This window comes from Carcharodon carcharias, chromosome 23, assembly GCF_017639515.1.
Source record: "Carcharodon carcharias isolate sCarCar2 chromosome 23, sCarCar2.pri, whole genome shotgun sequence".
Taxonomy (NCBI): Eukaryota; Metazoa; Chordata; class Chondrichthyes; order Lamniformes; family Lamnidae; genus Carcharodon; species Carcharodon carcharias.
In genome coordinates this window covers 44,685,366-44,711,690 of record NC_054489.1, presented here as the reverse complement: position 1 = coordinate 44,711,690, position 26,325 = coordinate 44,685,366, and the positions used below count along the sequence as shown (strand labels likewise).

At 40.4% G+C, this 26,325-nt stretch overlaps 1 protein-coding gene across 5 annotated transcripts in view; it reads right to left on the bottom strand.

Annotated features, from left to right (window-relative positions):
* tanc2a (tetratricopeptide repeat, ankyrin repeat and coiled-coil containing 2a) overlaps positions 1-26,325 on the bottom strand; it is a 920,169-nt gene that overhangs the window by 137,677 nt on the left and 756,167 nt on the right. For all 5 annotated transcript variants that reach the window (XM_041217622.1, XM_041217623.1, XM_041217621.1 and 2 more), the window contains one exon: positions 22,779-23,386. In XM_041217622.1, the coding sequence (XP_041073556.1) occupies positions 22,779-23,386 (608 nt within the window). The remainder of the gene's footprint in view (positions 1-22,778; positions 23,387-26,325) is intronic.

Here is a 26,325-nt window from a genome sequence, read left to right as displayed (position 1 = left end):
TCAGTAATTTGAACAAAAGCACTGGGAGATCAACATAGCAAGTCTTTTATTCAATTTTTGTTGTCAGGCAGAAATTATTTTGAGCTAATCACTTATGCTAATTATTAGTTTTTTAAGCTAACAGTTTTAAAATGTGTCAGCTTCTCAGCAGCTTATAAGGATAAAAAATAAAATCTTCCATCAGATCGTCAATATTAGCCAATCAGATTAGTAGTTTCTATCAGCTTTAAGTCCTGTCATCCAATCAATCAACTGTTACTTTTGCCCATTGTTAGATATGCACAAATTTAAGGCAAAAAAAGGGTTTCGGTTGAGCCGATAGTTTCCAACAGTTACTATTACAGATGCATTAATTTAGTATTTAATATCCGACATCATGTACCATTGAAAAGTCTAGCATATACTGAAAATCATAGATGCACTGTGTGCAACCCTGGCAGCTAATTTGCACAAAAATAAGGTCCATATTTCAGCCTGCTTTTTGATGGCAATGCCAATTCTTTTGAAACTGCCCCCAAGTGTTGAGTATTTCCCTTGAACTGGTGCAGTCCTTGTGATGATGAAGCCACCAGAATGTGTTTAGGTAGGGAACTTCTGACTTATCAATGATGAAGGAACAGCAATCTATATTCAAGTCAGGATGGCGTGTGACTTGGAAGAGAATTGAGGTGATGTGTAACCACAACATCGTTGCTCCAGGCAGGGAGGTGCTGGTACAGGTTACAGGCAGGGAGGTGCTGTTGAAGCAACAAGCACCTGTGAGGAGGTCCTTGGCCTCTCTCCCAGGAAACATCATGGCTGGTTTGATGAAAACGACAGAGAGATACATGACCTAATTGAGCATTAAGCGCAAGCTTTGGCAGGCTGGAAACTTCACCATACTTCAAGAGAAAAGCAGCAGTCCTACAGGTGTCTAACAACAGTACAGCATAAAACCTGTGACAAAAAACAAATGGTAGGTAGAAAGAGCACAGGAGATTCAACAATGCGTGGACACCAATGACAAGTGTGGTTTCTTCAGTGCTATCAAGACGATCTATGGTCCAAGCACTCTAGGGCCTACTCCATTGAGGGAATAGTATGGAGGGGAACTCATCAAGGACAGGAAGACAGTCAGTGCTCACTGGCAAGAACATTTTGAAGAATTCCTCAACTGAGACTCTGTCTTTAACTTAAACACCCTCAACTTCATTCTCAACTTTATTTGTGATTGTTGACAAGTAGGAATGTTACACTCAAGAATTGAACTGCATCAATGTTTTAATTAATTTAAGCTTGTGTCATGTCCCAGTATATTCTGACTTTCTGAAATTTTTACATTTTTAAACTGAGCCCAAAAGGTTGCAAAAGATGGCCACCTGTGGATCACCTGACTTATTTTGTGGATTGAAACCACTCTCCTGTCTCAAGAGGGATCAAAAGGAACTTTCCAGGCTAATGTTGAATCAATACCTTTTCCTGAAATTAATTCAAAAGGATATTACCAATTAAATAAGTAATTCAAACAGAAAGACACTGGCTGCCTCAAATTCTCAAGCTGTCAAGCTACAACACAGGATGTGTAATTAACACATCACCCTTTGGAAAAACTTTGAACTGATGAGGAAGCCATTTTGATTGTCTGCTTAAATCAGCAAGAAGCTGCTGGCAGAGAGAATTCTACTGAAAGCCATCAAACCAGCTGCAAGTCATCCAAGCACCAATGTAATACCTTGGAAGTGGGAGAAGGACTGCCTCCAACCTATTCTAACTTCAAGTTTATCTGCGAACCAACCTCCTGGAAATTCGACTACAAGAAACCTTACAGCCTGCCGATAATCTTTTGTTTTACAAAACCTACACTTCACCTGCAAAGCATCTAAGAAACTACAGGTTTAGCACGGAAGAGACTGAGATAATTATAAGCTGCAACCTTATTGTTTTACCTTCATCTGTATCTAATCTTTGTGTGCATGAGAATGTGCGTGAAACATTGCAATTTAAATTTCAGAGCATACATGTGATAATAAATAACCTCCTTTACTTTTAAACTCACAAAAAGCTTGCTGCCAGAAAGGGGAAGAAAACAAACCCCCTCCTTACACAAACATACTGATCACAGGTTGCGGAAGGAAACACAAATTCTGTCTGTGACACTTGTATAACCATTAGTACAGTTTGAACTGAGTTATATAAGATAATTTAAAGAATCATAGAAAGCTTACAACACTGGAGGCCATTCGGCCTGTCATGTCTGTGCCAGCTCTCTGTAAGAGCAACTCTGCTAGTACTACTACCTGCTTTTTCCCCAGCCAAGCAATTGTTTTCTCTTAAAGAAAAACATAGAAACATAGAAAATAGGAACAGGAATAGGTCATCCAATTCCCATTTGAAAATCACAACTCAATCTGCCCTAACCACACTCTCAAGCAATGCATTACAGATCCTAACCATTTGCTGGGTAGAAAAGATTTTCCTCATGTTGCCATTGTGTTATGGCAGAGTGGATGATAAATGCTGAGCAGCTCAAATCTCAGAGGGAAACTTGAAACAGCTGCCACAACTGTCTTGCAATTCGTATTTTTATTTTTGAGATGCATACCTTGAATTCAGTAGTAACAAGTCCACTGAGTCTTAGAGGTTTATACAAAACTAAATTAAACATTTATTAATAAAAGAAATTATTTTAAGCACATACAAAGGTCTACAAATTAAGACTATGATAACTCCTAAATCCCCTAATTAATCTGGCTCACAGTTACACCTCCGTTAAGGCAACAGTAAAACAATACAGATTTCAACAGACCCAGGCAAAGCACACAATAACCTGGACAGTGGTTTTTAAAATGAATTCTCTTTGCTTCAGTTCCTGGAGACAGCAGCTTGGTACATAGAGGCTGGAAGCTTTTCACACTTGTTAGATCTTGGAATGCCTTCTTTCCTTACAAATAGCCTCATCTCCTTTATACGTGTTTCTCCCTTTTTAATGTAAATCCCAGTGTTTTTCCGTAATATAAATCTTTCATAGCACTCATATTAATCTTTGGGAAAAATAAACACACTGTTTGGCTTAGCCTCTTATGGCTAGGTGTAACACCTTACTATCTCTGTGAAATTCACTAATCTGCACTTATCCAAGTGACTGTTAATTTTGTCCCCAATTATTGTCTTTAAATGCTTTCCCTGCCACCAAGGTTAAACTGACTGGCCTGTAGTTGTTGGGTTTATCCTTACATCCTTTTTTGATTAAGAGTTTAACATTTGCAATTCTTCAACCCCCTGTATCTAATGGATTGGAAGACTATGGCCTGTATCCCCACAATTTTTCCCTTAGTTTCCTCAGTATCTTCAGATTCAACCCATCTGGTCCTGGTGACTTCTCAACTTGAAATACAGCCAGCCTTTCTGATGCCTCCTCTTTATTAATGTTTAATCCATCTGATATCTCAACTACCTCCTCTTTCATTCTAACATTGGCAGCATCTTCTTCCTTGGTAAAGACTGATGCAAAGTGCTCATTTAGTATCTTAGCCACCTTTTGCCTCCCACTACGCTAGATTTTGCATCTCTCTGTAATTTCTCTGCAAATTGCTCCTCTACATCTTTCTCACTAGTCTGTGGCCTACAGAATACACCCAATAGTATAATGGTACCTCCTTGTTTCTTATTTCTAACCAAATCAATTCAGTCATTGACCCCTCCAGGACCTCCTCTCTTTCTAACACTGCAATATTTGCCTTAATCAATAACTTTTCTGAAGTGTTAGTGTAGGAAAAAGGAGTTATTGAATGCCCTTTGATTACTGTCACTTCCACATTTTGCAGGTTTTATTTATATGAGAATGGTGGGAGTTGAGGGCAATGATGTACAATCATGGCATTAAATAATGGGCCATTAAAGCAAAATCTTCACTGCAGGAAACTTAAGATGGCAAAAATAGTTCAAACAGCTGTTGGATGACTTTGCTTAGAATCACATTTAAGTCCAAAATTGAGTAATTGTGCAGGCTTAGGCGGTGGAGTTTTCACACCAGATAGTTTTACAATTGTCAACCTCAGTCCTTATGGTTTCTGCAGCAAACCTATAGTGCAGTAGAAATGACAAGAATTGTAACAGGAACAAAAATTCCAGAACAAAAGCTTTATTATGTAAGTCAAGCTTTAAACATCTTAATGGATATAATGATGTAATTCCATTGCACAGCCCTCTACAAAAAATCAGATCCTGAACCTCATGGTGTAGTGACATCCCATGCAACTGTGACAAAGTTAACTAACTTACCTTGTCCTTCTCATCCTGTCTGCAGCCTTTGACATGGTTGACCACACCAGCCTCGTCCAATGCTTTTCCAATGTTGTCCAGCTGGGTGGGATTGCACTCGCCTAGTTCTACTTTTATCTATCATAGCCAGAGTAACACTTTCAATGGTTTCTCTTCCTGTTCCTGTATCATTACATCTGGGTATCTTCATCACTAAGTCACTGAAAGCTAACATGCAGGTGCAGCACGCAATTAGGAAGCCAAATGGTATGTTAGCCTTTATTGCAAGAGGATTTTGAGTACAGGAGTAGAGACGTCCTGCTTCAATTGTGTAAAACCTTGGTTAAACCACACCTGGAGTACTGTGCACAGTTTTGGTTCCCTTACCTTACGATTATTGCCATAGAGGGAGTGCAACGAATGTTTACCAGAATTGTTCCCGGGTTGGAAGGATTCCCCTATGAAGAGAGATTAGGGAAACTGGGCCTGTATCTCTAGAATTTCAAAAAATAAGAGGTGGTCTCATTAAAACCTACAAAATACTTAAAGGGATAGGCAGGACAGATGCAGGTAAGATGTCCCCCCTGTTTGGGGAATCTAGAACCAATGGACACAATTTCAAAATAAGGGGGAAGTCACTTAGGACTGGGATGAGGAGAATTTTTTTAACTTGTTGTGAATCTTTGGAATTCTCTACCCCAGAGGGCCGTGAACGCTCAGTCATTGAGTATGTTTAAAGCAGAGATTACAGATTTCTAAATAGCAAGGACATAGTGATATGGGGATAGAGTGGGAAAAAGGCACTGAAGTAGATGATCAGCCAGGATCGTATTAAATTGCAAAGCAGAATCGATGGGCTAAATGGCCTACTCCTCTTCCTATGTTTCTATTCGCTCTGGTGCCCTCCAAATATCTATCTTTGACCTCCTCCTATCCCTCATCTGCATGCTGCTCTCGGCAACATTATCTGAAAATGCAACATTAGTTTTTGCATGTATGCTGATGACACACAGCTCTACCATACCACCAATTCTCTCTACACCTCCACTGCTGCACATGACCGAACTCACATCAAGTCCTTTCACTTAAAACCCTTGTGCTAGATGACCGATACTGGCATCCATTCAAGCCATGTCCAGATTTTAAAATACTCATCCTTTTTTTCCCAAACCCTTCCATGACCTTACATGCCTCAATCTCTGTAACTTCCCCCAACCTCACAACCCTCTGATATAGCTGCACTCATCTAATTCAGAAACAAAAACAGAAAATGCTGGAAAAACTCAGCAGGTCTAGCAGCTGCTGTGGAGAGAGAAACAGAGTTAATGTTTCAAATCAGTATGACCCTTCTTCAGAGCTCTCATCTAATTCTGGCCTCTTGTGTATTCTGAATTTTAATTGCCCCACCACTTTTTTCTACATTTCCACATCAGAAAATTTATTGATTTAGATTGTTACAGTGTTGTGCCTTCAGTTGCCCAGGCCCCAAGCTCTGGACTTCCCTTCCTACACCTCCCTACCACACTTTCTTCCTTTAAGACACTCTGTAAAACCTACCTCTTTGACCAAGCTTTTAATCATCTGACCTGATATCTCCTGTAAAGTGCCTTGAGATTTTTAATATGTTAGTTACTATATAAGTTGCTGTTGTTGTTAAAGGTGTTATATAAATATTAGTTGTTGTTGTGCCACCAATCCTAATCTGATAAATTCCCGTATTTTGAGATGGCTGACAATCCCATTTAAAAGACTCATCCTCTGATTCACTCTTATAAATACTCTCTTGAAAATCTAAGCTTGACATTAACTTATTACTACTTCCTACCTTACTTCTTTTTTAACCTTACTTTTTTTTAACCTACACCCTGGATTCTCAAGTAATAAATTACCAGCAGCAGGCCTTTGAATTGTGAGTAAATGCAATGAAGAAAGGCACAGTAGACCATTTTCAAATTAAAAGCCAAAAGAGCATATAATGACAGGTGTGGTCTCAGCAGTAACAATGACATTCAAACCTTGAATGCTTTACTGTAACAGTGAGGACTCCAGTCTTCAATGCCAAGAAATACAGATTAAATATACCCCCCTTACAGATAACCTACTCCATTAACCTTTAACTTGAATGATCAAACTGTGCCTCCCTGTTTTCTGAGTTAGAGAACTGGCTCGAAATATGCCATCTGCAAATCCAATTCTCTAGTGTAAATGATAAATGTCACCTGGTTAAAACAGAGGAGGATATGTTGAAGGTCAGGGAAGTAGTTTCAAGCTCCAAGCTTCTTTCAGTTTAGATATATATTATGTAAAAAATAGTTTGCCCTTTAGAATGGTAAAAATCAATTTGATCATAAAATTTCAATGCACTAGGTTTTCCTGGGAGCTTCAAAAGTCAGTTAATACACTTACAAAGTAATTTACCAGGGCAATGGGGATTAAAAATAGCAGAGGTAAAGAAACTCCCAGGACTACAACTTTATTCTGCGCAACTAAGTCACTGCAAAACCTCCTGGAATTTTCCAAGATGCTTAAAGTTCCAGTGTCTAATAAACTGGGTCAGTTTTAGAAAGGTGCCAGACAACCTAAAATAACTTGAATTGTTTATCAGCGATAAATGGAAGCTGTATTTGTCAGCCTGCGCCAGAGTACTGTGTGATTATTAGAGGCAGCTGAAATGGCTGTCTGGACAACTGCAGTCCCTTTCTCTTAAAAGGGCATTATCCTTGTGAAAACATATTTCCTTAATTGTGTTTTTTCTTCTCAATCAGAGAGTGCAAAGGTCCATGTGTTATTTCCATCATCATGATGTCCCAAGTAGCAATGTCATAGCAATTTATGTAACTGTGTTGTGATCTCTAAACAACGAACAGCTAACAAAATAATTCATGGAGGTTCTTTAGGAACATGTTGGATATTCCATTGAACTGATACTCTCAGGCTTCCCTGACAGCTCAATGGGTAAATGGTCTCTTGGTGTGTTACTCAGCTGCTCACTTTAGTCAGTTTCATTGATGGGAATACACTTGAAACACCATAGCCTACCTTTTCTCTTTCAGATGCTAAGTGATCTTCTGTGTATTTTCACTTCTTAGTTCAGTGTGTGAGAAAATCAATCAAGGTGGCCACTTCTGATTGTTTATATTATAGTGATGGATGAACGAGTAAATGGATATGCAAACTGGATGAGAAGTTTGTGATGCCTTTACCAATAGAATACCCTGCTGACAGTCACTGCTGAGGCTCACAGGTGAATAGTGACCAAGTGGGTGCAATACTGGCAAGTGGTTAAGTTCTACTTCAGAAAAATCGAGAAGTAGACATTAAAAAACATGCTAAAGACACATTATTGTGAAAACGAGGGCTGAGACAAACTACGACCATTAATAGCTGCTCACTCTAAATCAAGGGAATCTACATGTACACATTAAACATCCTTTCAGCAGGACAAACAAGTGACCTGGATGGGTTACAAAATGACAGTGATAATTAGTAGCATGTCTGCGGTTATATTAACAGATTCTGTGAAATCTGATCTGCTGTGAGACCTCTGAACATAGAACTATGCTTAACACACAGTTCATCTCTTCATAGAGTGACTGCGGCTATTAGTGTAGCAGGGGTGCATGACTGCAGCTATGTTCAAAATTTACTTTATTTTGTTTGTTTTAGAACTCCATCAGAGTCATAGGTCAACTTCCAGCCCAGTTTTTAAAAATGTATCAATTACATCAAAAAAACTAAAACACAATCCAAAATGTAAGCAGTCCTAAATGTGACACTAACACTTGGATGAGATATAGCCTATACTACACATCTGTTGGAAAATTATTTCCTTGCTATTTGCGACTGCCAGCAGAGCCATTGGACTTAAATGCTGTAAGATTATGGTAAAAAATATATTTTGCTTTGATACAAACACTTGAGAGTAAGGTTTCATTATTACCAGTAATTTCTGACCTACACATTTAATGTTTTACAAAATTGTTACATTGCCATAAAAATTTATGGCAGTGATTTCCCACAGGGCAAGTTTTCAATCTCAGTCATGCATCATCCTACATTGACAGCCAGCTATCCTGTACTGTTCTTGCTCATCCCTTACTAACTGATTACTGAAAAATATTGATGAAGGTTTGTGAACAGATGGTATCTGCTGAGTGTTAGCTCGAGGTCGGACCAAATAGAAGTACAAGAGGTGAATGTTTATGTAAGAGATATATTGTAATAGTTCAACACTGAACATTAGAAAGTAAGCAATGTAACTCTTTTGAGTACAAACCCGTTTCCATCTGTTTCCGATGAAGTTACATTGTTTCATAGTTTGCCATTGTGAGATTTGAACTCTTGATCTTAGGGTTACAAATCCAGTACCATAATAATGTTTTTCAATTTATTGTTCAATAAACTCCATCTTGATTTTATGTTTCAGATGGCAGTGCGGTTGTCCTCAATGGTCTTTTAATCAATTCTCAATTTCAAAGTGACTGTACCTGTTTAGAATGCCTTTGTAACATATTGTGGTTTACACAGGTTTTTAATGCCTTGGTACCACAGTGGGAGGAAGGGTATTTATTCCTGCACAATCTAGATGGATGCGACTTTTGAACATAAACGGTTATGACTAGCTGTGATGATTCATTCAGCAAGTGACACTGTATCTACAAGCAATGAATTACTTATATTCAAATCTCAATCATTAATGGCTGTGTTGAGAAGTGACTGAAATAAATCAAAGCAGTTATTACACAATAACATATGGTGAAGCAACTGATTGGGGAACACAGTAATGCTGAATTTTCCAACTCTGTATCTTTACATGTAATGTAACTGAAATATAAAGTCCATTGCACCCTCATCCATTTCAACAACAACTTGGGTTTCTATAGCACCTTTAATGTAACAAAGCATAAAAAGGCGCTTTATGGAAACCAAATGTGACACCAAGCCACAGATGGCGATATCAGGCCTAATGGCCAAATATTTCATCAAAGAGCACGTCCTAAGGAACGTCCCAAAGGAGAAATCATAATAAAACATCCCAAGGCACTTCCACAGGTGCATTATAAAATACAATTTGACATTGACCTACATGTAGACATCTCAGGGTGGATGACCAAAAGCTTGGTCAAAAAAGGAGGTTTTTAAGGAGCATCTTAAAGGAAGTACAGAAGCAGAGACGTTTAGGGACACTATTCTTGAATTTAGGGCCATGGCAGCTTAAAGCATGACCATCAATGGTGGTGTAATTAAAATTGGAAATGCTCAAGATGGCATAATTGGAGGACGTTGTGGGGCTGGAAGAGATTACGGAGGTAGGGAGGAGTAAGGTCATAGAGGAATTTGAAAACAGGAAAGAGTTTTTTTTTAAATCGAGGCATTGCTTAACCAGGAGCTAAAATAGGTCAGTAAACACTGGGATGATGGGTGAATGGGACTTGGTGCCAGTTAGGACACGAGCAGCAGAGTTCTGGATGACCTCAAGTTTATGGACAGGAGTATGTGGGAAGTTAGCTAGGAGTGCATTGAAATAGTCAAGTCTAGAGATAAGAAAGGCATGGATGAGGATTTTGAGTATTTCGACAGCAGGTGACTTGAGGCAGAGATGGAGTGAGGTAATGGTATGGTAATGGTGGAAATCGGTGTCTTAGTGAATGGCAAGTCTAGAGAACAGTCCTACCAAATTATTGTCTCTGCATTTTATAAACTCTAAATTCCTTGGGATGGCTAGGATCCCATTTTTATGGAAATCTGTATCTTGGTTTATAGTTGTATATCAGCTAGCTGTGCCAGAGTGAGCCACAAAATGTTTCATTCTGATTGCCTGCCAAAATAGTAGCTGAATGATAAATGATTTTCCTGCATGAATTGAGTCTCAAGGTAAGAAAATACCTCTCAAAAACTTGCACATGTATTAGTTTAATAAAACATTAATTAAATAAATTCTAGTTCTATCGTTTTGATTCTTAGTGCACATAATGCCAATTGTGAGGACAATTGTGTGTTGTGGGCTCTAGTTCATTGGCAACTGGGCTGATCGTTGTTGAACCTCAACAGCAATTCCAACCAATAAGAGGCATCGACTATATTGATTTAGACTAATATAATGGCTTTCAATTACTCGGGATAAAAATTGCTTTAGGTTGGCTTGGCTTTTAATGATGCGTTTGGTTTCAGAGTTTTCTTGTGATAATACAAAACTGAAGAGGAAGAAGTCTGGAACTCGCTGCCTCGGGGGTGGGGGAAGTGGAGATGATCAATGATTTCACAAGGAAATTGGGTAGGCATAAGGGAAACAAACAGCATGACTATAGGGATAGAGCAGAGGAAAAGGTTTGATTGCTCCACAGAAAGTCAACGTGGACCCAATGGCCTCCCTCTGCGTCATTGTTATGGCACAGCCGATGGTAAATGCTGAGTTGTTCAAATCCCAGAGGGAAACTTGAAGTAATTGCTACAACTTGTTTTGCAATATATATAAATTTCCGAGATGCGTGCCTTGAGTTCAGTAGTAATAAGACCCACAAGTCTTATTGGTTTTTATAAAACTAGATTAAAAACATTTATTAATAAAAGAAATTATTTTAAAGCACATACATGTGTTTACAAATTACTACTATAATAACTTTTAAATCCCCTTCTTGATCTGACTCCCAGTTACACTTTTGTTAAGGCAACAGTAAGACACACAGATTTTAAAAGACCCAGACAAAGAAACATGATACCCTGACAGTCTAATTCAAAGTGAGTCTTCTTAACTTCAGTACTTTGTAGACAGCAGCTTGAGGCATGGATGCTGAAGGCTTTTCACATTTGCCAAATCCTACAACGCCTACCCTCACAAACAGCCTTCGCTTCTTTATACATATTTTCCCCTTTGAATGCAAATTCCCATTGTTTCACTACGTCTTTGGACTTTACCTTTCTAATAATAAAAATGCCTCATTGTATCAAGTTTTACCAGTAACCTTTGGGAAAAATAAACACACTATTTCTTTCTTCTCCTGGCTAGGTGTAATATTTCACTCCCTCTTTTTGAATCCAAACTAGTCTGGTTTATTTCAAATGCAAGTGTTCCCTTCACTTCTTACTTTCTAAACTTCCCCCATGTTTACCTTCTTAACATTTCAAACCTAGCTCATCTTTTGTTACATCAAAGCCTCCAGATCAGCTGTCTTTAATCCAATTAAGTCTCTGTCTCACACACATAGACACAGATACCACTATAATAAATTCCAATAACAATATTATATTAACATTATATCTTCCTGACAGTCATAATGATTCTCTGACTCGATTGCATCAGCCTTTATGGTCTAAAGCTCTGACATTAGGCTTTAGGGTCATACTCACACTAAATACACAAAGATTTGGAAAGCCATTGGAACATGTGACTAACTGCAAATTTCAAGTTTCAATACTATTGAAATTGTTTTTCCTGCTGCCATCTGTTTCAGGAGTCAGTCACTCCATGGCTCAGTGATCACGTCTCCATTCAGTCTTGACTTTTAATACTCGTCAGCAGCAAATGTGGAAGCCAGTGATTACATATCAGCTCTTCATTAGTGGTTCAGATTGAACACCTGAGGCCTGTCTCTCTACTTTTCTATTCAACTTCATCTTAAAAGAGTGTAGCTATTTTTCAGTTTGTCTAACACAACTGGCTTTCTGTTTCTTCGGCAGACTTGCTACCACATCGTACCCCAAGTTTAGTGGAGATCATCATGTTGAGATTTTAAAATGTAGGGCTGCATGTTACTTATTGTATAGATACAACTATTCTCATTCTTTCAATCTGGCATATTACACAACAATTAAGACATTCCATCCATCTGTGGGGTGGAAAAGGTATCAAAGGATTGCATACCCAGAACCTCTATCCCATTCAGCTGTGCTTTCCGTCTCTATAGTTTCTGACACAAACATGGTGTAAGCAGAAGTACAATATTTCTAGAATTTGACTGGAAAGCAATGGTCTAGTTTTCACTGAACTGCTTCATTAGAAACTAGGTGAACTCCTAATTCTGAGAAGAAATCATTTACTCTTTAAATAGTAACCACAATCAGTGGGTGAGTCCATTTTGTGTTTTTTTCATACAGATTCAGTCTTTATTCTGAGTTCCTCCTTAAGTCCCTTTTACTTGCCACTTCTCTCTCCTCCTTTAGTAGCCTTCTTAAAACCTATCTTTACAGCCAAGCTTTTGGTTGCCCCCATCTTCCTAATCTTTCTCCATGGCTTGGTGTCCATTTCCCTGGCTATTTCCAAGTGTGGAGTGCCTTAAAACATTTTTGATGTAAAAGATACATAAATGCAAATTGCTGTTGAATTAGTTGATGGGACCGGTGATAATGCAGCATTACTAATGGTGACAGCGTCCTGAGCCTTAAAAGAAGAGAAAGAATTGATTATTATTCAGTGCCCTATTGAGAGGTCAATAGGATTGAGCTTGGATGTATGCCCCACAATTAAGTAGCCCAAAGACACTCATTTTTGCTGCTAATTCCATATACATTCCGTTGAGCAGCAAAAACTTCATGGGAAAAGTGATCCATTCATGGCTAACTAAAAAGGATAAATTTGATTAAAAGATATTTACAATATTGCCAAGAAGAAAAGTAAACTTGAGGATTGGGAGAGCTTTAGAAACCAGCAAAGGATAATCAGAAAATTAGTAAAGACTAAGAAAATAGAATATGAGAATGAACCAGCAAAAAATATGAAAGCAAATTGTAAGAACTTCGGCAAGAATATAAAATCAGGAGAGAAACAATGGAGTATGAGAGAGTAAATGTGGGGCTCTTACAGGCTGAATCAGGAGAAATTATAATAGGGAATAAGGAAATGGTAGACATGTTAAATAAATATTTTGGGTGGAATTTTCCAGTTCCACCAGCAGCTGGAATCGTAGCAGGTGGGGGCATTTAATTTGGCGGGAGGCATAAAATGTTTCCTGACAGCGGGATAAACTGTTGGAATTTTATTCGCTCAACTTTCAAAGTGGGTTGCACTTCCTGACAAACAATGTCAGGAGACCCATCTGCTTGCATTAGCTTCTCATGCACGCTCATTAAAAGGCCACCTCGCTGGAATTACGTTCGCTCTCCAAATTAAGTTCTCTGCCAGCGAGAATTTTGAACGTTCAGTTTTACGACTGTACATAAGTGGCGTGCACCTAGCGAGCTTCACCTCTTCACCAGTAGATGTTGCTTTTGTCTTCTTGGGGGCCTCACATAATTTCACTCATATTGAGCAAAAGCTACATCAAGACTGGACATGGAAGGCAGGCGAAGCACGGGGGAGTGTGGTGTTGACGTTGGGGGGGTTGGTGAACTGGGGGTACTGGTGATAGGAGGGAGCAGTCACAGTCAGATGGGTGAATGTGGTGCGGTGGGAGGTCCAGGGTGAGAGTTTGGCAGGTGAAGGTCACTTGGGGGGTGGGGTGTCACAGAGTGGGACTAGACAGGTGGCTCCGATAATGGGAGGGGGCAGTGTCAGGGTGGGCATGGGAATGGTCACAGGTGTTGGATCTGATGGGAAGGAAAGCATATGGAGATGGATCATAACAGGATCCAGGGTAACTGGAGGGGGAGGGGGGTTTGGAGGGGAAAGTTCAAGGGTGATCCAGGGAGAAGGAACAGTGATACTATGATAATATGGTATTTGGTGTTGGGGGGTAGTTGGTGGATGACAGGGGCCAGGTGGAAGGTGATGGACCAAGTCTGGAAGATGACGTGCACCATTTTTCAAATCTGATCTTGGCCACTCAGTTAGTCAGTAAGCAAGATCCCTCGAAATGGGAGGAGGATCTTTTCGGGTGGTTGGGGTTCAAGGTCAGCAAAAGTGGCTGACTAAAGGGACACCCTAATAATTATGAGGCAACTGGATGTCAACTATGCTCACCCTCTCTAAGGTGAAGCCCATACAGCAGCAGGTTTGTTCCCGGCTTATGGGTCTCATAAATGGAGATCCCAGGAAGGTGTGGAGCTGCTGCTCATTCTATGGCATTTTCCATCTGCTGCATTCAGAAGCAGGGATGAAAGGAGGGAGGGAGGAAGGTGGATGCCTCCAAGGGGCATGGCTGGTGGACGGCAGCCAACTCACAACTCCAAACCTCCATCCTCCCGGGTGAATGGTCATAGCTGAGAAGGGCTCATTTGATGTGTCTTTCTATGCTGCCAAGGTAATAGTAGCTCCAAAGAGTCTCAAGGGTCGTGGAGGCAGATGGAATAGTGTCAAGAGGGAGGTTTCTTGCATATAGCTCTCATCAGCCTGGAAAAAGAGCAATGTCTCTATGTGTAATCATGTATGAACAATAGGAACACCCATTTCTGGTCTTCCAGATGTCCTTCAGGTGGAAAGGGTGGAGTGGGGATGCCATGTCTAAACAGAGGACAGGCGAAAGGCTTAGTACTGGCCTGCTGGCTTTGAGATGGAGCGAAAACTGTAAAAAGACGTGCTCTTTCAAGACTTTCACACATCCACTGAGGCATCAACAATACAGGCTGCAGGCAAGTCTGCCTTGGTAATGGCTCTATTCCAAATGAGGAAGGCAGTCCAATGCAGGTTGGCACAGGGCTAAGAAGAGCAAGGGCCTGAGCCGCAAGAGGTAGTGAGACCTCAAGCAGATCAAGACACTGGTGAAAAGGACCAATTACAATGGTGAGCATTGTCCCGATTATGGGTGTATTGCAGGCGGTGTGCTCTTATCTAAAAATGAATGAAAGGCAATGCTGGACGTGCCTTTATATGTCCCACCAGCTTCTCCAGTGCGAGCTGCAGCTACAAGGACCCTGGAGGAGTAATGCAGAAATCCTAAACAAAAACAAAAATACCTGGAAAAACTCAGCAGATCTGGCAGCATCTGCGGAGAGGAACACAGTTAACGTTTCGAGTCTGAATGACTCTTCAACAGAACTAAGGAAAAATAGAAAAGGGGTTAAATATAAGCTGGTTTAAGGAGGGGGGGGGTGGGACAAGAAGAGCTGGAGAGAGGGCCACCGATAGGTGGAGATAATCAAAAGATGTCACAGACAAAAGGACAAAGAGGTGTTGAAGGTGGTGATATTATCTAAAGGAATGTGCTAATTAGGGGTAGAAAGCAGGACAAGCAAGGTACAGATAGCCCTAGTGGGTGGGGTGGGGTGGGGTGAAGGAATCAAAAAAGGCTAAAAGGTAGAGATAAAACAATGGATGGAAATACATTTAAAAACAATGGAAATAGGTGGGAAAAGAAAAATCTATATAAATTATTGGAAAAAAACAAAAAGGAGGGGGAAAATCAGAAAGGGGGTGAGGATGGAGGAGAGAGTTCATGATCTAAAATTGTTGACCTCAATATTCAGTCCGGAAGGCTGTAAAGTGCCTAGTCGGAAGATGAGGTGCTGTTCCTCCAGTTTGCGTTGAGTTTCACTGGAACAATGCAGCAAACCAAGGACAGACATGTGGGCATGAGAGCAGGGTGGAGTGTTGAAATGGCAAATGACAGGGAGGTCTGGGTAATGCTTGCGGACAGACTGAAGGTGTTCTGCAAAGTGGTCACCCAGTCTGCGTTTGGTCTCTCCAATGTAGAGGAAACTGCATTGGGAGCAACGAATGCAATAGACTAAGTTGAGGGAAATGCAAGTGAAATGCTGCTTCACTTGAAATGAGTGTTTGGGCCCTTGGACAATGAGGAGAGGGGAAGTGAAGGGGCAGGTGTTGCATCTTCTGCGGTTGCATGGAAGGTTCCGTGGGAGTGGGTTGAGGTGAAGGGGGTGATGGAGGAGTGGACCAAGGTGTCACGGAGGGAATGATCCCTATGGAATGCCGCCGGGAGTGGTGGTGAAGGGAAGATGTGTTTGGTGGTGGCATCATGCTGGAGTTGGTGGAAATGGCGAAGGATGATCCTTTGAATGCGGAGGCTGGTGGGGTGATAAGTGAGGACAAGGGGGACCCTATCATGTTTCTGGGAGGGAGAAGGGGTGAGGGCGGATGCGCGGGAGATGGGCCGGACACAGTTGAGGGCCCTGTCAACCACCGTAGGTGGACAACCTCAGTTAAGGAAGGAGGAGGACATGTCAGAGGAACTGTTTTTGAAAGTGGCATCATCAGAACAGATGTGACGGAGGCGAAGGAACTGAAAGAATGGGATTGGGTCCTTACAGGAAGCCAGGTGTGAGGAGCTGTAGTTGAGGTAGCTGTGGGAGTCAGTAGGCTTGTAATGAATATTGGTGGACAGTCTATCACCAGAAATTGAGACAAAGAGGTCAAGGAAGGGAAGGGAAGTGTCAAAGATGGACCATGTGAAAATGATGGAGGGGTGGAAATTGGAAGCAAAGTTAATAATTTTTTCCAGGTCCCGACGAGAGAATGAAGCAGCACCGAAGTAATCATCAATGTACCAGGGAAAGAGTTGTGGAAGGGGGCCGGAATAGGACTGGAACAAGGAATGTTCCACATACCCCATAAAGAGACAGGCATAACTGGGGCCCATGTGGGTACCCTTAGCCACACCTTTTATTTGGAGGAAGTGAGAGGAATTTAATGCAGAGATCCTAGTCTGCACTGCGTGAATGACTGTCCGAGTGTTGTTTAAATATAGAGCCAGGACCTTCGACCCCGTGAAGTAACAGTATGGTGGGTGACTTCCTGCCTGCTCTGACACAAGATTCGCTGTGCTCCTAATGGAAGCACAATTAATGAGCTGAACAGCAGAAGGTCGCACGTGTTCAGCCATCCTGCCACCCAATGGGAATCATGCAGACTTTCTGTTCCATTCTCCCTCATATACTTGTCTAGTTTCCCCTTAAATGTATTTATACAACTCACTTCAACCACCCCCTATGGTAGCAAGTCCATATTCTCACGACTCTTTGGGTAAAGGAGTTTCTTCTGTTTCCTATAGGATTTCTTGGTGACTATCTTATATTGATTCCTCTAGTTATGCTCTTCCTCACAAGAGGACTTGCTGTACTTTCTACTTGCTACTTCCTGTATCCATGCTATCAAATTATCTCTTCATTTTAAAGACCTCTATCACTTAGCCTTCTTTTTCCAAGAGAGAAGAGACGCAGCCTATTTATACTTTCCTGATATGTATCCCCATACTTTTCTAGTATCATCCTTGTAAATGTTCTCTGCGTCTTCTCCAGTGCCTCCATGTCCTTTTGATAATATGGCGACCAGAACTGTGCATAATATTCTAAGTGTGGTCTAAACAAAGTTCCACACAGAATTAGCATAACTTCCCAACAATTCAATTCTATCCCTCTAGAAATAAAACTCTGAGATTGGTTTGCTTTTTTGTGACCTTGCTAACCTGTGGCACAGCTTTTGGTGATGTATTTATACTCTGAGATTCATTTGCTCCTCTGTCCCACCTTCCAAGTGACCCCTAAGACATGCACCTTCCAAGTGAGTAATATGTGACCTAATGTCAGTAAAGAAAAAACACTAAAGAAATTAATTTAACAAAAAGCTCACAAATCTGGACCATATGGTCTACATCCTGGAGTTCTAAAACAGATGACTGCTGCGATAGTGGGTACACTGGTTGTGACGTTCCACAATTCCCTCAATTCTGTATACTCCCTGTGGTTTAGAAGGTAGCAAATATAACATCCCTATTAAGGGAGGAGCGAAAGAGAAAATAAGGAACTACAGGCTAGTTAGTCATTAGGAAAATGCAGAATCCATTATTAAGGACACAGCAACAAGGAACAGAGAATTAGAATATGATTAGGCAGAGTCAACAAGATTTCATGAAAGGGAATTCTGACGGACAAATCTATTGGGAGTTTTTAATATTTTTGTGAGATTGTTTCGATCACACCTTTCTCCTCCAACATCTCTCTTTACTTGGGTTCAATCTACAAGAAACACAAAATTAGCATGCAGATATTGAAAGCAATTAGAAGGGCAAATGATATGTTGGCCTCTTGGAGTACAAACATACGAAAGCCTTACTACAATTGTAAAGGGCTTTGATGAGACCACGCTTGGAATACTGTGCATAGTTTAGGTCTCCATATTGGGAATTAGCAGCTTTTAAGCAAAGTGTTCATGCTTCTGCCACTTAAGACTGAAACATAATGGTGCTGGAAAGCTGGCAGCAATCTGATTTATTGGTTTATACAAGAAGCTTACTTCTGATGCTTCATTATCCACACTTAGTGCACACAAGATCATCAGAGAGAATTCACGCTTTGGGCCAATCCTATTTTTGTGGCTTTCAGAATTGAGATTAAACTTCAGCAATATGTAGAGAATAAGAAATGAGCATTAAACACTAGTTGGAATGATAAGCAACTGGTCATGTTTCACAGAGACTGGCTTCGTTTTCTAGTTAAAATAGATGACTTGTTAAAGCAAGTGCATTTCATAGGATCAGAATGTCACGCTGTGTCAGCAAATAGTTGCCCAGGGGATTTTTTTTAACAATTATAATAATTCATAACATGACAATCCTCTTGGTGCCACTTAAAAAATTTGCAGGGGAGACCGATTGCAATTCATGCATTTATACTACTGTTTTTTTAAAATATATAGATATGATTTGTATATGTGGCTAGGGGTAAAACATCTTAGGTACTTCAAAGTGCCAGACTCTGTACTAAAGCAGACCCAATGCCCAACACCATGGGGCTGTGCCGGGCATCAGCTGTTTTGCCCTTGATTCATCGTGATGCTTGCTGCGATATACTCTAATCACTTCTCCAGCAAATTTGTGGAAATTTGCTTTGGAGTGGGACAGTCCAACCTATGGCATTCAGGACCAACACCACCACTGCAACAACTCTGCTTAAAAAAAAAATTAACTGGTGTAAACAGATGTAGATGGAATAAACCAGAAGATTTGCAAAGAGGTGGAATAAAAATTTTAAGAATCTCTGTAAGTTACAGTAACACAGATGAGAATGCTTTGAATGGCCAACCCCCAGCAGACGTAAAAAGCTATGATATATAGCAGCTACTAGAAGAGGAGATACAACATGGCCAAAATGATGCTGTGAGGTGGTGTGGAGAGATAGTGAAAGCAACATTCCATATCTCATCGTAGAATTTGCTCAAAAAGTATTACAACAAGTGGAGAAAAATGGTCATTGCAACAATTTATAAAGAGGATACTATGAGCTACGATAACTAATTAGAAGAAAGCTTGATCAGCCAAACTACTGAAGTACTCATCTCAAACATTAGCGGACAAGGTAAGAGGCTTTTTGGGAGAAGAGCAATCAATGTTCAGAAAATTCTGCAGTACAACTGACCAATTATTCTCATGAAAACTCAGTGAGGAGAGAAAGTCGTTACTCATCAATTTTACTGATTTTAAATTGATCTTTAGCTCAATCTACCAAAAGTCTGTGTTTAAGATAATGAGGTCTTACCCCACATCAAAGACTTGTCTGCTTTAATGAAGCAACTCACACAGTGCAGTTATGCACAGCCAACAGATCCCACAGGATGGCTTAAAGCAAACAGTGAGGTGAGACAAAGCTGCCAATTATAAAGGCAAGAACCTTGGTGTTGATGATGCAGAATGACTAGACTCTGGTAGGTGCTAGTCCACAAATAACTACCAGTATCCTGGGGGTAAGCCAAGTTGGTAGGGCAAAGATGAACTGTGCCCAAACAAGACTGAATCAGAGAAACTAGCTATTAATCTAGAATAGACTTAATTTAATTAAATCTTTACAGGGAGTAAGGAAGATGCATTAGTTTGACAGACAGAAGGACAGCTTACAGGACGGTAAAGGGAGTAGAACAAAATAGAAAGTGAAAAGTGAAACACTGCAGATGCTGGAAATCTGTAGCAAAATCAGAAAATGCTGGAAGCATATGGTGTGTCATAAGAATACAGGAACATAGGACTTCAGAACAGGAGTAGACCATTCGGCCCTTGGAGCCTGCTCCATCATTCGATAAGATCATGGCTGATCTGACTGTAGTCTCAACTCCACTTTCTTGTCTGCCTCCCATAACCCTAGACTCCTTTGTTTGTCAAAGATCTAACTAATTCAAGACTTAAATAAATTCAATGATCCAGCCTCCACTGCTTTCTGGGAAAGAGAATATATAAAGTGTGTTTAACATCTATATATGGATAACAGTAAAAACTTCAGCATCTGTGAAGATAACAGATAAGGTAACCTTTTGGGTAGAGAAGTTTCTCCAAACTTGAACATACCAGATCAACGGCATTGGTTCAACATTATTTAAAATAGGAATATACACATATAAAATAAAAAAGACAACCTGAAGGATCATAAGGGGCATGAATGAACAGACTGCCTGAGTCAAGTAACAGACAAAAACGCTGAAGAGCCAGAGGAACAGTAAATACCTAAGGAAGTGGGAATTCTTGGGAAATGCGAGAAAACGTAAAGGGCGGAAAACCTAGGCATCAGGTGCAGAATTAAAACTGATTTTGAAATGAGAATACAGCTAAAACGTAAATGACCCTGAAGTTAATGTTCAAACAAAAGGGTTTCAGGGCATCCTGAAGAAAGGTAAACGTACATAAGATCCAAGAACAGTATCCGATCTTCCTCCTAGGCACCCCGCTATTTGGGGAAAATATATTAGTGAAATTTCAGAAGCACAACCTCAAAACTACAGAGATATGGCATTGGGATTTCAGAAGAATTGTGCATCTCCAGAAGATAGAAGGACATCCACAAGAATATAGAAATAGTGATGAGGGAGGGTAGCCTAAGATAATTTGTAAGTTAAAGATCCTGATTTCATATTCCAGAGGAAAACTTAAAACAAGTAGCTATTGGGCAGGGTTAACTACAGGGATGTGCTACAGATTTTTTTTAAGCAGGACCAGAATAATGACAGCAGCCTGTGTAATGAGATAAAGTAAACCAGGCACCAATATTGGGTAATGAATGAGTTACATCAAGAATAACAAATTTGATCACAAAAAATTGCTTACTTTGATCAAGGTTTCAAAGGTCAGGGATCACAAGCCAATGTTGGAAAGTTAAGAATGACAAGAGCAGAATACTTCCATTAAAAGCACAACAAACTTATGGACATTCAGGAATGTCACAGAATCACAGTACAGAAGAGGCCCTTTGGCCCATCGAGTCTGCACCGACACGTGAGAACCACCTGACCTACCTACCTAATCCCATTTACCAGCAGTTGGCCCATAGCCTTGAATGTTATGATGTGCCAAGTGCTCATCCAGGTACTTTTTAAAGGATGTGAGGCAACCTGCCTCCACCACCCTCCCAGGCAGCGCATTCCAGACCATCACCACCCTCTTGGTAAAAAAGTTTCTCCTCAAGTCTCCCCTAAACCTCCTGCCCCTCACCTTGAATTTATGACCCCTTGTGACTAACCCTTCAATTAAGGGGAACAGCTGCTCCCTATCCACCCTGTCCATGCCCCTCATAATCTTGTACACCTCGATCAGGTTGCCCCTCAGTCTTCTCTGCTCCAACAAAAACAACCCAAGTCTATCCAACCTCTCTTCATAACTTAAATGTTTCATCTCAGGTAACATCCTGGTGAATCTCCTCTGCACCCCCTCCAGTGCAATCACATCCTTCCTATAATGCGGCGACTAAAAAAAATATTTCTGCACTGAAATGATCCCTGGTGGCTGCCACCTTCTGAGCTGATAGATTGAAACTGACTGTTAATTTGTATTTTCTATTACCTACTGCCAAGCTGAGCATGGGGTTCAGAGATGAAAAAGCTAGCACATTTCCAATTATTTCAAAAATTATTCACTTCTATTTTTTGTATATACTGTCAGTGTACTCGAAGTTAAAAACAGTAAAATTAATGTTTAAATAATAGCTTTCCAATTATCTTTGTGTATTGAATATACAGTGATAATCTGAAACGTGTATCAGAGAACACCACCCCTGCAAATATGATATGTAAATTCATCCTGAATTTAGCTTGTAGCCTCAGGCAGGAACATTTGCTTATAAAAAAAAACAATGGAAACCAATAAACCAACTTCATTATCCCGTGAAATGCAATGCATCATTACTCTGCCATATTTAAAATAAATAGATTTATGGAAGATGATCATGAATGTATTTCAAATGGCAGCATTAGACAGCTCTTTACACAAGTGCACATATTTGACTGCGGTTTCGAAAAGCAGATAAAATGAGCTCTTTAATGCCACAAGTGAAGTGGAACCTGATGCAGACTATTTGAATTTACATTGTCAAATGGTTCAAATACTATAGCGCTAGAAAATTAACCCAACACTCTTTAAAACTGGATTACCCAAAAACAAATGCACTAAAAGATCATGTACTCAGCTGAGCTATGATAGGATAAATGACCTTATTCTATTCTTGATGTTTATAATGTTCCAAGATATGAGATGGTTTTATCAGGCAGTCAAAATATAACATTTGCATAAATGTGATCATGTTTCAAGTTTTTTTTAAACTATAGATCTACAGTGTAGGTAAGCTTTGTTAAAGTTCTGAATATTACCCAATTGATAACGAAAATAAGAGACAGGAAATTTATCAACACTCCGCTGTCCAAGTTTCTCACAAAAGAGACGTTAGTTACAATTTCTCACCTGGGATCGCAAAGGAACTTTGTCTTTTCTCCATCCTCTCTCCATATCAGCCATTCTCGAAAGGATGGATGAACAAACATCCGTGTCATATCCCGCCGTTTTATCAGAAACATGGAAAGATTGTCCATCCGCTGTTGAAAGTCCTCCCACTCAAGACTGCCATCAATACTTCCTGCATTGATTGCCTGATAAAGCTGATCATCTGTCATAGGATGTAAGGATGCCACAGCCACATTCAGCAGTGGTAGCACACGCTCAAATGAGGATTGGGTAGGGAATTTCATGTTGCACTGCAAGAGGTAGACCTCAGCGAGGGAAACAGGTACTACTTTATAGCTTGAACTCTTAAGCACCAAGTATCCTTTCTCAATCAAGTCGAAAGTCAGTTTTAGGTAGAGATATGACCCTTGGCTCAAAGCCTTGAGATGAGTACTGAGTTTGCCAAAGGTTGTGTTGTCCATTTTACCATTGAGGGAGATGTTATTCTGGATTTCAGGACTGCTGTGGATTCGGTGAAGGATATAAGCCTGTAAGTCCTGATCTATTGCCTCATTCACATCCAGTTTGTCCAGATATATCTTGTGGAATGGAAGAAGTTTGGCCACTTCCTGTAAAAAAAAAACATTTTTTTTTAGGAAGAAGTAAAATAGTTTGATGGGAGTGATATCACAGCGGTAGTACAAGGCTTAATGATTTATAGCCGCTATAGCTAAAGTGTCTGGATCCATGACAGAGACATCAATGCACAATGAAGAAAAGGGTCAGTAAGACAATACATTTCTCAGTAAGTCCATGAAAATAAGGGAAGAGGACCTAACTCAGAACCCAAATCAAAGCTCAATTATTTTGGATAAAGTCAAATGTGCAAGAAGTCAGCAACACACATCTTTCACTGCAGCAGATGCAATTCCAAATTTTCATTGTCATTTTATAATCCGCTACTTCATTTTTATTCATTCATGGGATGTGGGTGTCACTGGCTAGGCCAATGTTTATTGCCTATCCCTAATTGCCCTTCAGGAGCTGGTGGTGAGCTGCCTTCTTGAACCGCTGCAGTCCATGTGATTTAGGTACACTCACAGTGCTGTTAGGGAGGGAGTTTGAGGATTTTGACTCAGTGACAATGAAGAAATGGTGATATATATCTAAGTCAGGATGGTGAGTGGCTTGGAGGGGAACTTCCAGGCAGTGGTGTTGCCATGCATCTGCTGCCCTTGTCCTTCTAGATGGTAGTGGTTGTGGGTTTGGGAAAAGCTATCTATGGAGGCTTGGTGAGTTCCTACAGTGTATCTTGGAGGTGGTACACACTGCTGCTACTGTGCTGCGGTGGTGGATGGAGTGAATATTGAAGGTGGTGGACGGGGTGCCAGTTAAGTGGGCTGCTTTGTTTTTGATGGTGTCAAGTTCCTTGAGTGTTGTTGGAACTGCACTCATCCAGGCAGGTGGAGAGTATTCCATCACACTCCTGACTTGTGCCTTGTAGATGGTGGACAGATTTTGGGGAGTCAGGTAATGAGTTACTCGCCACAGGATTCCTAGCCTTAGACCTGCTCTTGTAGCCATAGTATTTATATGGCTAGTCCAGTTCAGTTTCTGGTCAATGCTAACCTCCAGGGTGTTGATATTGGATGATTCAGCGATGGTAATGCCATTGAATATCAAGGGGAGATGGTTAGATTCTCTCTTGTTGGAGATGGTCATTGTCTGGCACTTGTGTGGCATGAATGTTACTTGCCACTTGCCCACCCAAGCCTGGATATTGTCTAGGTCTTGCTGGCATTTGTACATGGAAGACTTCAGTACCTGAGGAGTCACGAATGGTGCTCAACATTGTGCATTCATCAGCGAACATCCCCACTTCTGACCTTATGAAGAAAGAGAGGTCATAGATGAAACAGCTGAAGACGGTTGGGCCTAGGACACTAATCTAAGAACTCCTGGGGCTACTGGGAAAATATTGCTGACTACTGCTAAACAAATCATCTTCCGCAGCTCATATAACATTTATATGCCAAACTGTCAACTGCTCCAGTCCATTTAAGAGACTGTATCTCGTCAACAAACAAAAAGCCTAGAATGGTGATATGCTGTGAAATCACTCCCATCAAATTGTTTGGTGGGATGCACAGACACAACTATCAACAACAGTGCAATAGAAATGGTTGTGAAAAGAAGAATCTCTACCGGTATTTAATGATAATGTTACTGAACTAGCAATCCAGAGGCTTGGACTAATGATCTGGAGGCAATGAGTTCCAATCCCACATGGCAACTTTGGAATTTAAATTCAATTAATAAATAAATCTGGAATAAAAAGGTAGTATCAGCAGTAGTGATCATGAAACTACCGGATTGTTGTAAAAACCCATCTGGTTCACTAATGTCCTTAAGAGAAGGAAATCTGCTGTCCTTATCGGGTCTGACCTACATGTGACTTTAGACCCACACAATGTGACTAACTCTTAATTGCTCTCTGAAATGGTCTAGCAAGCCTTCTCAAGGGAAATGAGGGATGGGCAACAAATGCAGGCCTTGCCATTAATGAATAAGAAATAAATAAAAAGTATTATGTCCCTCTCCTTATTTTTCATAAGTTGTTTACACTGCATGGGACCTTTAACGTAGGAAGTACAAAAAGGGCAAAACTGATCTTTCCAGCGAGACGAGGACGCCAACCAGACCGTTCATGTTTTCTCAGCCGAAGCTGTGGATTCCTCTATAGCTAAATAGAGGTCATCAACCTCTGTTTCATCTTTGTCACACTTCTCTGAACCCTTCTAATGCGTCAATGTTTTGTTAAATGAAGGATGACTAAAACCCAACACAATATTTCAAGGTGGTCCGACAAATTTTTGCCTGCTTTTTTCTGCTGATTTCTGCCTTCATCTTCTTCTCCTGACTCTGACGTTGTACAGTTCCATAGGCACCAGAGGCCCTTCCTTATTTTAACCAATTATTTTATCTTTTATCAGATGAGAGACAGGACACTGAAGTTTGGCAGGCTATTCAACCACAGAGTACCACAGCTGAGTCTGCTCCTGTCTTCACCACATGTTCACTTTTACACTTCCAGTGGGAATCTGGTTGATTCTCTGCAACAAATTGCAATTCCCTTACTAAAGACCGATGGGCTTTGTACTGGGCTAGCAGCCCAGATTCAGTGAAATTACACCTTATGAAGAAGGTCAAAATTTCCCCGCATCCATTATACATTCTTAGCTTTAACCAATGCCACATGTTACACACAAGACATGATTTGCAAACAGCAAACCTCATGGTTTAGGCAGGTGGTATACTTGTTTACAAGCAAATGGGTTTTCAACAAATTGATAGTCCAGGACAGGGTAGAGCCTTATATACCATGCAGGGGAAAAGCTAGTCACAGAGATGCAATTCTAACATCACAAAGCATCTTGGTCTTTATATACTTTTACCAGCAGAATGTGCTCAGTGCTAGATCAGTGTCAGTATGCAGTTCTACCAAAGGACTTTCATCAAATTTGTAAAAACACCAGTAATATAAAGCTTGTACCCCACTTTTGGATCA